Here is an 11,537-nt window from a genome sequence, read left to right on the forward strand (position 1 = left end):
AACAGATCATTTGGACTGATTCCACTCTCGCTCAAGGCAGCAAGCAACAGATCCTGTCCTGGTTCCACCATTTCTGAAACAAAACACATTACAGACAAGTGAGTGAGTTGTAACAACTGCTTATACGAAACGACCTTCAGAAGTCAACATTTCTCTCAATTGCTCTTTTTCATTAACGTACCTGCAAGAAGGTTTGATAGCTATGAGATCCTGTGACAGCTATTTTTACCATTGGAAAAATACAGAACATCATGTATAAAGTACCCATCACACTGAGTATGGCTGAAAGTCCATGGTGTGAAGGGTGGTACTTCCTGTTAAGCACTTCCTGTTTAGTACACGCTGTCAGCTTAACTCACCCTCCTAGCCAAGGGCCTGCTCTGTAGAACCACCACTGTGTCATTGGGACGTAGTTAAAATTAATGTGTTTAAGGCCAGGGTGTGGGACGCTACAATGAAATTGGCAGGACTCGGACATGTTACTACATATACAACAGTGGCATTTGGATGGGGGGGGGGGAAACCAGGCCGTCCTACGGATCACTGCACATCCCTTTTCAGCAGCCACTTCCTTTGGCAGAAGAAGTAGTCATACAGCATCGCCCTATGGTACAGCCTTGCAGTGGTCTTCCCACTAGTCTTCTGAACAGGGGAGACATAAGCAGGACTATACTACACAACCTCGGCTAACGCGCACCCCCCCCCCCCGCTCTTATCCAGGAGTGCTGTAAACTCCCACTCTCTGTGCCACTTGCAGCCAGGCTGACCGCTACACCCACCCCCAGTCAGTATTCTAAAATGGCTGCAGATTCACTTAAGATTCACTTTCCAGTACTTTACTACTACTCATAGATACAAAACGGTCATCTGACGAAGAGCATCTGATGAAAGGAGCTTTAACTCCCGAAAGCTTAAACCCTGAAAATCCGGTTCGTCTCTAAGGTGTTACTGGACTCAAATCTAGCAACCCTATCCAAGACAGAAGTGACCAAAAAAGCAACACAAAGTCCCCTGTAATTTCAAAGGAACTTTGTGGGGTCCCATGGGGTTGGGAGCACACAGAGCCCAGGGCAAGGGCTCAAGACTTCCAGTATCTTCCGGTATTTTTATGATGCGCACATTCTAACTCGAACCCAAATCCAGGATGATCTAACTCGTAAAGAGATCACTTAAAGATAATTCTTCGGAGGTACGGAGATGTTATTTGACTAGAGAGATCAGAACTTTACAATGGAACAAAAAACTTTGCAATAGCTACATCTGGCAGCTGTTAATGTTACAGCTACAGCATACTACAGTTCAAATTGGTTTAATCTAACATAATAGCAACCTTTTTGTTTAAAAAGCAGCCATACTGACATTAAAACATAAACACTAGGGCAGGGCATATGCAATTCATGATCGGTGTAGCATTCATTTGTCTTACAGGCAGACAAGAAGCACAAAGTTAGAGGAAAGTTTTCTATTAACCAGAGATAAATTTGATGAAAATCTGCCCAGTAACAACTATTTAATATGCAACTCACATTGACAGTACAGCATAGCACGGGTTAGGCACACTTAAACAAACCACACTGCTTGTATTTAAGATTTTGAGTTGAACAGGTAAGCACTACTTACCCATTAATATCAGATCTCACAAAATAAAAGGTAAGATTCTATGTAACAACCGTTCTGGGGACACAAAGCTATGCCTGCAAACATCCAACATTGACTGCCCTAGCAATCTGTTCACACACAGCACACTGATTAAGTTTACAGGTTAGATTATGCCTTAAATCCTTCAACAAATGTATGCATCCCTGACAACCTTAAAACACTAACTCACGGCAGCAGTAAGTTTCTAGAAGGATAATCAAATCTTACTCCTCCATTGTAAACACGTGTGCAAGACATAAACTTCCGGGTTGAGCCAGAAGTGGCTACGTAATTGTCTCAGGCATTTTCTACTTGCTCTGGACTCAAAAAAATCCATTCAAAACAACATGCAGGACACTAACGAAGCACATGAGACCTAAGAGATTATACAAAGCTTTTGGTTTCAGGGGATTTTTCAACAGATATTTTACATTTTACAGTAAAAGAACCAAGTTTGCTTGCCAAAGAGATAAGGAAAAAAACGGCTGGAAACATTGGAGAACAAAAGGCATTTCTGCTTAGTCAGCCAGGAGGACAAACTGCAGCTTTTCCCACCCTCCTCCCCTTATGTTTTAGGGGCTGCGATCATCCGACAAGACAGCCAACAAAGCTTTCCAGCATCCTCCACAAAGAGCTCTGCAAGCTCAAGCTTGCAACGTATTTTGCATGCAGAAGGGACAAGTATTTGCCAGCAGCTCACTGAAGGAGCTCCCTTTGCAAGCATGCGACTGCCACTGGCAAACTGCAGTGAAGTTTCCTGTGATCTTTCAAGGCTGAGGCACCCTGGCCGCAGCACAAACTGAGTTCTGCAGCAAAAGCGCTCTCTAGCTCATGCACCATGGCTGTGATCCCTCAGCATGTTTACTTGGGAGACCCCACTGACACCAATGGGATTTACTCATGGGATAAACACACCCTTAGAACCAGGCTTTGAGCATGGCCAGATAATTGATTGTTACTGAGAGGCCCAGACAAACAACTGAAAGACCTCTCCCCACTGATACTGCAAATCATGTTGTTCCAGAAAGCATATGAGGACCTTTAAAATATATATAGAGAGGCAGGTTGGTTCATAGAATCACAGAGCTAAAAGGGGTCATACATGCTGTCTAGCCCAACCCCCTCCTCAATGCAGGTTACGCACTCTGCACCCACCACACACTCTCTGGTTATGTGGGGTACGGGAAGCCAAATTAGTATGATTTGGTCAGATGAACACAGACCCTACCCCATGGGCTAACAAAATCTGTTGCAGGGGATGAGGTTTTGTAACTCACAACAGCTCACCCCCTGCCCCAAATGTTGTTAGTCTTTCAGGTGCTCCTTCCCACTGCTACAGACGGACTAACAAGGGGGACCCATCTTGATAACATCTTGTATTTGGGGGGGGGGGGTGCGCGCGTTGGTTTCATCGTTTCAAAGCCGAAGAGCCATTTCTGTGGTCATATGGCCGGCATGCCTAAACACCAAGGCGCACGGAACGCTGTTACCTTCCCACCGAAGTGGTACCTATTCATCTACTTGCAGTTTCTTGCTTTCGAGCTGCTAGGTTGGCAGGAGCTGGAACTAGAGACGGGAGCTCACTCCGTCATGCACACGGCTACCCATCTGGATCCACTTGGTGTCAGTAAGGACAGATGTGGTGTAGTGGTTAAGAGCGCTGGAGTAGTATGCAGGAGACCTGGGTACAGAGTGGTCGGGGCTTCAACAAGTGTGGGGCAGGTATTCCATTTGAGATAAGGAAGAAGAGAATGCCCACAGACATCCAGTGACCCTGTCCATGCCAAAACGCAGAGGTGGGAAACCCTCGTGCTGATCGGAAATGGGAGATGAGGAAAGAGAAGGGAGGCTGCCCACGGGGCATAAACAAGACTCAACCTTTATTTTTTGGGGGGGGGGGATTGTGGCACCGAATCATAGAGTTGGAAGGAACCTCCGGGGTCACCAAGCCCAACCCCCCTGGCACAAAGCAGGAAATCCACAAGGTACCTCCAGGGTCATCTAGTCCAACCCCCCTGGCACAATGCAGGAAATGAGGAGGAGAACTGGACAGTCCGCATGGCTTGGAAAGCCATGAAACATCTGCAGATGGCAGCTCAGAAGTAGAATCCGAATCAGAATTGGGAGCCGCAGCACCCAAACCACCCCAGGAAGATAAAAGCAAGAAGAGAGGAAGGAAAGGCAGAAAATAGCTTAATCTTCAGAAGGAATGTTTATATTACATTACATAATCTTGCATTGTCAATCATTTTAATTTTTTTTTTGCATATCGAAATAATATAATAGAATTTTTATTCTTAACCTGAATAAGGGAAAAGCTTTGGCTTAAGATAATAATTATTATCCTATAGGGTCATTGTATAACTGTAATTTCAGTTAGTGTGTCGTTTTGTAGGATAAATTTTTTAAAAAGTGTGGGGCAAAGAGACTGGGATGCTGGATGTATTCACATGCATCGTGGAGACCCGGCCTTTCTCCCCCCAACGGGACCCAAAGCAGCTTAACGTCTCCTCCAGTGTTCCCTCTAAGCTGAGTTAGTGTGAGCTAGCTCACAGTTTTTTAGCATCCGGCTCATATATGGTCGTTGTATAGCTGTAATTTCAGTGTGTGTGTCGTTTTGTAGGATAAATTAAAAAAAAAGTGTGGGGCAAAGAGACTGGGCTGCTGTATGTATTCACATACATCGCGGAGACTCGGCCTTTCTCCCCCCAACGGGACCCAAAGCAGCGTAACGTCTCCTCTCAGTTTTATCCTCACAACCACCTTGTGAAGTAGGTTAGGCTGGGAGACAGGGAAAGGCCCAAGGTCATCCAGCGAGCCTCTGCGGCGGAGCAGGGATTCGCATCTGGATCTTCCCGATTCTCATCCAGCACTGTGACCCCCTGCACCACTTCAGGCTGTGTCTGTGTCTCTCCTCTCTCCTCCCACCCAGGTCTGCTGGCTCGGAGCAGCTGATGTACATCAAGGAGGACCTCATCATCCCACACGTGAGTGCCGTCTCCCCCTGACCACCTCCCCCCTTGCCCCCCTCCACCTTTAGGGCACCGGGAAGTCCAGTGCTCCCTCCAAACTGAGCTAGTCTGAGCCAGCTCACAGTTTTTTAGCCTCCGGCTCACACCTTTTCCTCTTCGCTCGGGAAGGAGGGCGCCAGAGCGAACGAATGTATGCCGTAGCCAAAGCACTCGCTCACGACTTTAATGCTGGTAGCTCACAAAGTGGAATTTATTTATTTATTTTTTATTTATTTTATTTCCCCGCCCTCCCCGCAAGCTTACATAGGCACAACTGTGCAATAAAATACAACAGGATTAAAACAGTTGAGGCACCAAGTGCAATAAAGATAGAACAAGTTAAAACAATTAAAACAAAAACTCACATCTTGCAGGATACATTAGGAACTAAAATACTCACTCCCTATTGTATATCGCGGTGGGATCAAGAGGGGGGATGCCATGGGCCATGATCCCACCGCGAATTTTTGCTCACAAGACTCCACAGCTTAGAGGGAGCAATACCCGGAACCCACAGCAGAGAAGAAGAAGAGGAGATTGGATTGATACCCCGCCCTTCACTACCCAAAGGTGTCTCAGAGCGGCTTACAAACTCCTTTCCCTTCCCCTCCCCACAACAGACTCCCTGTGAGGTAGGCGGGGCTGAGAGAGCTCTGACAGAAACTGCTCTTTTTCGAGGACAGCTCTTATCAGAACTACGGCTTGCCCAAGGTCATCCAAGCAGGTGCAAGTGGAGGAGTGGGGAATCGAACCCAGTTCTCCCAGATTAGAGTCCGCGCAATTAACCACTTCACCAAACTGGCTCTCCATCTTTCTTTTTATTCATGCCCTGCTTTTTCTCCCCAGGTGGGACGCAGAGGGGCTGTTTAGAAAGTTGTTCTCTCCTCCTCCACTTTCTCACAACGACGACCCTGTGAGGTAGCCCAGGCTGAGAGTTTGTAATCGCCCAAGATCACCCAGCCAGCTTACTTGCACAAGGTCTCAGGTTCAATCCCTGGCATTGCCAGTTAGAAGGACCAGGCAGTAAGTGACAAAAAAAGACCTTGACCTGAGACCCTGGCTCACGCCGCTTTCTAACTCGCCGCCGCCATCTTGGCTCTCCCTCCCTCCCCTCTCGAGGGGGAGGGGGGAGGAGAGCGGGCGGCGCGGGGACGACACCAACACCACGTGACCTCGGCGCCTCCTGCTGCTGTTGCGGCGGCGGCCGCGGCCGCCTCCGCCCCCCTCCTGTTGCCGGGCGGCGCGCGCCTTCCCGCACTCGCTCGCCACGTGACCCGCCCCCCCTCTTCTACGCACTCGCCTTTGCCTTTCCACGCCTCGAGAAAACGAGGGGGCCCTGCCGGCGCATGCGCGTCCGCTCCCCGCTGCCGCTGTTTCTCGAGGCCGCCCGCCATAGGCCGCGTCGACGTCACGTGTCCGCGTCTCTGGCGGACCGTTCGTTGGTTCGCTGATCACGTGGCTCGGCGCGCTCCCCCCCTTTTTGGGGGGGTCGCCTCTCTTACCTCAGAGAAATCCGAAGGGAGGGGGGAGCGAGAAATAGAGACGGAGAGGCGTCCAGAAGGATCCCGTCGACCGATGGTTACCGGCTGGAGTAACCCCATAACTGGCGACTCGGACGCAGAGGCAGACATAGGCCCGGTTTTCTGTTGGGAGGGGCAAAGAGAGGAGGTCGAGGAGACGGCCGCAGGGAGTCACGTGATCCCGCGATCTAAAATGGCGGCGTTGACGTCGGAACGCAAGGAGGTTGTCTACGCCCAAGTGACAAATGGTTGACCGGTGCATGATGGGAGAGAGGGACCTGATGGAAGGAGCCATAATGGAGAGGTCGAATTGTATGGCTCTCCGCAGGCTCAGATGCGCTTCCTTTCCCCCCACGTGGGGAGTACCCGCAACCAGTAACAGCTCTTGTCCTGGTCGTCGAACGCGTGGTAGCGAGCATGCGCAGTATTGCAAGTGAAGGTCCTGACCTGGAATCAAATTTTCCAACTCGGCTGTATAGTACGATATCCCCTCCCAGTGCGGCTCTTTGCTATAATCATGTGGAACTGGTCTTCGGGTTTTTTAAATATTTATTTTTATATCTCCTATGATGACATTGGTAACTGATATTACTAATGCTCTCTGGGTGACGAAAAAGCTGAAGGTATACAAAAGAGTTCAAATGCGAAAATGTGAATGTTGGGTACACGATACATATCAGTGAAACTGAAAACATCATAGAACTTGCAATGAATTATACTGTAAATGCGGACGTGTTCCAGGACAAAACGCTCAATAAAAATGAATTGGAAGAAGACAGAAGAAAAAAGACAACAAGAAGAGAAGAATTGTGTAGAACTTTCTCAGGGTCAGACTTTGGAATTAATTGCCTTGAATATTGAAAGTAAGGATAAAAATAATACTATACATAAATTTTATTTATTCAAAACTACATAGTGGTCTTGGACAACACAAAACACTATTTCCACCCTTGTGTAGCACCCATTGGCAACCAAAAAAATTGTTATGGCTGATATAGTAACAAAATTGATGTAGACTAGCAAAAAAGTTGGAGAGACAAGCATCAGGAGCTATGACTGGCTGGATGCGAGAGAGTGTTTCAGTCATATGGGAACCAGGTATATATACAAACAATTTTCAGCGGAATTCTTGGCCTCTGGCAGCTCCCAGTGACAAAAGCTTAAAGGTAATCATTCATCCCAGCATGAAGACGGAGAAAATAACTGCCTACTAAATTGCATCCTGTTGTGTTGCTGTTAAAAGCATTGTGTGCACATTTCTGTGACATGTAAATAAGGTGACAAGTGGATCTAGAATTTTTATCTATTTTATTTATTTACCTTCAATTTGTATTCCGTGTTGCTGGTGCAAACTACCTTTTTTCATTTTATGAACATAAGAGAAGCCATGTTGAAATACATAAATACAATTTTCAGCAGAATTCTTGGCCTGATAACTTCCAACAACAGAACCTTAAAGATGCAGCTGCTTATCCCAACTAAGAGAAAGCAACTCTATCTGTTGAATTGAAGCCAGTTGTGTTGCTGTTAAAAACACTACGGCAGGCCTAATTCTGTGAGATGCAAATAAGGTGGTAAAGGATCTAGAATATTTTTTCCATTTTTATAGCTGGACTTTGCCTATTCTAAATTTTCTTTTTTGCATTTTATATTTGAAATGCTTTTTTTTAACCGAGAAAAATAGGGAAAACTCAGATGTTTTAAAGATCAGTGTTAGGCTGTGAAGTTTCAGCCCCAGTTCAGACACGAATGAGAAGGCAGAAATGGGGAAGGGAGGAGTGTGTGAATGGACTGTTCCACTGCACGCTGCCGTGGGTGTTCCTTGCATTAAAAACGAAAGTTCCTGCACACAGAAAACTATAACAAGTCTGAATGGCTTACAACAACATAATCGTAGGAAGTTCCCTACATGTGCGAATCGTTCCAATTTTAGTATATGTGCTGCCGAAGCGAGCACAACACGTCCGAATCAAGACCCGCGGAACTGTTATCCGCACAATGTCTCTCGTACACACGTGGCGCAGCTTTGCAGAGAGGAGGCACAGAGCAGCGTCCTCTCCTCCAATCACCGTCCGCTGGTCCTTCCCGCTGACCAATCAGCAGCCAGAGAACGCTTATTTTAAACACTCCTTCTCGGTAGAGTGCGCTAAGCTTCAGAAGCAAAGAGGAAGGCGGGGCGGTTTACATATGCGCCAACCAGAGACTGTGTAGTCATGAGGAGCAGCCGGACGAACCAATCAGACCACACGAAAGACCCAGTTGTATCATTTTGGAAGCAGTTGGTTACACTCAAGGGGCGGGGTCAGATCCCCCCCCCCCGGTGAATTGTCAAACAGGGGAATCTCTTTGCTTCCGAAGTGGACGGGCTTTAACGCGGTTCAGTTTTGCCCTACGGGATCATGGCTAAAGGTAAATCTGCTTGCTTCCAGCTTGGGGGACTAGCCCAGGGGAGAGGGTTGGGATTGGGAAGCGGGGGAGGGGGGTGCTTTCTGCTAAGGGCAGAGAGTGGGGGCGGAGAAGGGATGGGGCTGGGGTTAGCTGAGAAGGTGCGGTGGGAAAGGTGGCACCGGAAAGGGAGGGTTAGGTGCAGTGTTCCCTCTAAGCTGAGTTGGTGTGAGCTAGCTCACAGTTTTCTAGCCTCCAGCTCGCACCTTTTGGTCTCCGCTCAGGGAGGATGGCTCCAGAGCAAACTGATTTATGGAGCAGCCAAATCGCTCGCTCACAGCTTTAATGCCAGGAGCTCACAAAGTAGAATCTCTGCTCACAAGACTCCGCAGCTTAGAGGGAGCATTGGTTAGGTGGGGGCCCTGCTTTGGAAACGGTACACCAGGAGCATTTTTTCCTATAGTGGGGTGCAATGAAAGGGGGTTCATATAGCATTCGCTCAAATGCAAAGCTAGGTCTGTTTTTCCAGGGGGGTCATCTTGTAATGTAAGTCACTTATGTCCAGTGATAATCTTTGTATGTGCGTATGCCATTTTTTGGGGTGCTTCAGTGTTCCCTCTAAGCTGAGTTAATGTGAGCTAGTTCACAGTTTTTTAGCCTCCGGCTCACACATTTTTGCCTTAGCTCGGGAAGGAGGGCTCCAGAGCAGACTAATTTATGCAGTAGCCAAATGGCTCGCTCACAACTTTAATGCCAGCAGCCTCACCAAGTAGATTTTTTGCTCAGAAGACTCCACAGCTTAGAGGGAGCATTGATTCACATGGACCTATGGAAGCTGTCTTCTACTGATTCAGACCTATAGACTAACACATGGCCTACGATATGATGGTGGTTTGATTTCCTTTCAGTGCTAAAATCATATGAATTCATGAGGATCCGTTTAGATCCGAGTTTTACCCAGACCCTACATATGGGAGCTCTGAAGGTGAAGAGAACAATGTATTTAGAGGGGTGCAGAGATGAGAGCCAGCGCAGTGTAGGAATCCGAGTGTCCGACTAGGGTCGGGGAGACCAGATTTGAATCTCCCTTTCTGCGATGGAAGATGGCTGGGTGACCTTAGGCCAATCATATGTTCTCAACCTAGCCTACCTCACAGGCTTGTTGTAAATAACGTAAACCAGGAAGGGAGAATCACATACTCAGCTCTGAGCTTTCTGGAGGGAAAGTGGGATAAAATAACCAGGTGCTTTCAGTTGCCTAACTTTAAAAAAGTCAATAAATTGTATGGCTTTTTCATTGAAGCCCTCTGCACAAATCTGGATAGTTTGGTGTAGTGATTAAGTGTGCGGACTCTAATCTGGGAGAACCGGGTTTGATTCCCCACTCCTCCACTTGCACCTTGCTGGATGACCTTGGGCACGCCGTAGTTCTGATAAGAGCTGTTCTTGAAAAAAGAGCAGTTTCTGTCAAGAGCTCTCTCAGCCCCACCTACCTCACAAGGTCTCTGTTGTGGGGAGGGGAAGGGAAAGGAGATTGTAAGCCCCTCTGAGACACCTTTGGGTAGTGTAGGGCAGGGTATAAATCCAATCTCTTCCTCTTCTTCTAAAGGAAATACTGGTTCTGAAGTGGGTGCCACTGGACTTGTGTTCCCTTTCTTTGACCAAATAATATCATCATATCTCCCTGGCTGCAAATACATCTCAGAAGAGGCATTCCTTCCCATGTGTAAGAGGCTAGGAATGCTTCTTCTGTCGATGCTGTTCATCTGTAACTCTGGCAGGCATTATATTAAAAGTAGACTGGGTTTGTTTAAGAGGTTTACAGTGCAGTCCTGTGCAGACGTACTCCAGTGTAGAGAGGTACTCTAGAGAGCCAGTTTGGTGTAGTGGATAGGAGCGTGGACTGTAATCTGGGAGAACCGGGTTTGATTCCTCACTCCTCCACATGCAGTTGCTGGTGTGACCCTGAGTCATTCACAAGTTCTCTCAGAGCTCTCTCAGCCCCACCTGCCTCCCAGGCTGTCTGTTGTGGGGAGGGGAAGGGGAAGGGATTGTAAACCACTCTGAGACTCCTTCGGGTAGTGAAAGGTGGGGTATAAATCCAATCTCTTCTTCTCTTCTTCCATTGTAAGGACATTCAATGGACTTAGACTGGAGTAACTGCATGGGATTGCACTGTTGGTCTGTCATTGTCAGCTGCATTTAGCTTGGGAACCGTGCCCTGTAAAGGTTATAATATAAAATAAATAAAATTCTGGTTTTTTTTTTTTTTTTTAAACTCTGTTGCCCAATGAATCAGGAAGCACCTTCTAATCCTTTACATTTTTAACTGATTCAATGAGAAAAGCTGAAGCCCCGTGCAAAAAGTATGGGGGAGAGAGGATGCCTTCAGATGTTCAGGAAAAACACGGGGAGGGGGACAGTAGACTGTGATTGGGGGGGAAGGAACAGTTAATTTTCATTGAGTCGTGGCATGTCGGGTTGGGGGAACATGACTGATATTGGAAAGTGTCTAGAAGGTTTGTGTGGATGTGGAGTTCTCTTAGATCTGAGTGTGTTTGCTTGTTTTGCCCTAACCTCAAACTGATTTATGGTGACCTTGTAGGCTTTTAAAGACAAGAGACGTTCAGAGGTGGCTGGCTGTCGCTTGCCTCTGAATCACAACCCTGGTATTCCTTCAGGGTCTCCCGTCTAAATACTAGCCAGGGCCGACCCTGCTTAGCATCTGAGATCTGATGGGACGGGGCTACCTGGGGCTATCCAGATCAGGGTATCTGTCTAATCCAGGGGTCGTTTCGTAGAAAAAGAGGTGCAGGAGCCCATTAGCATAAGTCATTTGCATAGCTCATTTGCATATGCCACACCCCCTGACATCACCGGAAGTGTGTCAGAAGGTGACACCCACCGCTCAGGCTCCACTAGACTGCTTTGGATTGCTAGCTATGGGGCGGGGGGGGGGGCAGGCAGGTCTTCCCTCCCAGGG

General features: G+C 47.6%; 2 protein-coding genes across 2 annotated transcripts in view; one reads left to right on the top strand and one right to left on the bottom strand.

Moving 5' to 3' along the window:
• The window catches only part of SBNO1 (strawberry notch homolog 1 (Drosophila)), a 47,431-nt gene extending 41,388 nt beyond the window's left edge, over positions 1-6,043 (bottom strand). The window contains exon 1 of the mRNA XM_015419288.1: positions 5,822-6,043. Coding sequence (XP_015274774.1) covers positions 5,822-6,043 — 222 coding nt within the window. The remainder of the gene's footprint in view (positions 1-5,821) is intronic.
• A 2,467-nt stretch (positions 6,044-8,510) lies between these two features.
• The window catches only part of KMT5A (lysine (K)-specific methyltransferase 5A), a 23,962-nt gene continuing 20,935 nt past the window's right edge, over positions 8,511-11,537 (top strand). Inside the window, exon 1 of the mRNA XM_015419289.1 lies at positions 8,511-8,578. Coding sequence (XP_015274775.1) covers positions 8,569-8,578 — 10 coding nt within the window. The 5' untranslated portion in view covers positions 8,511-8,568. The remainder of the gene's footprint in view (positions 8,579-11,537) is intronic.

This window comes from Gekko japonicus, unplaced genomic scaffold (genome assembly GCF_001447785.1).
Source record: "Gekko japonicus isolate JY-2015 unplaced genomic scaffold, Gekko_japonicus_V1.1 scaffold181, whole genome shotgun sequence".
Lineage (NCBI taxonomy): Eukaryota > Metazoa > Chordata > Lepidosauria > Squamata > Gekkonidae > Gekko > Gekko japonicus.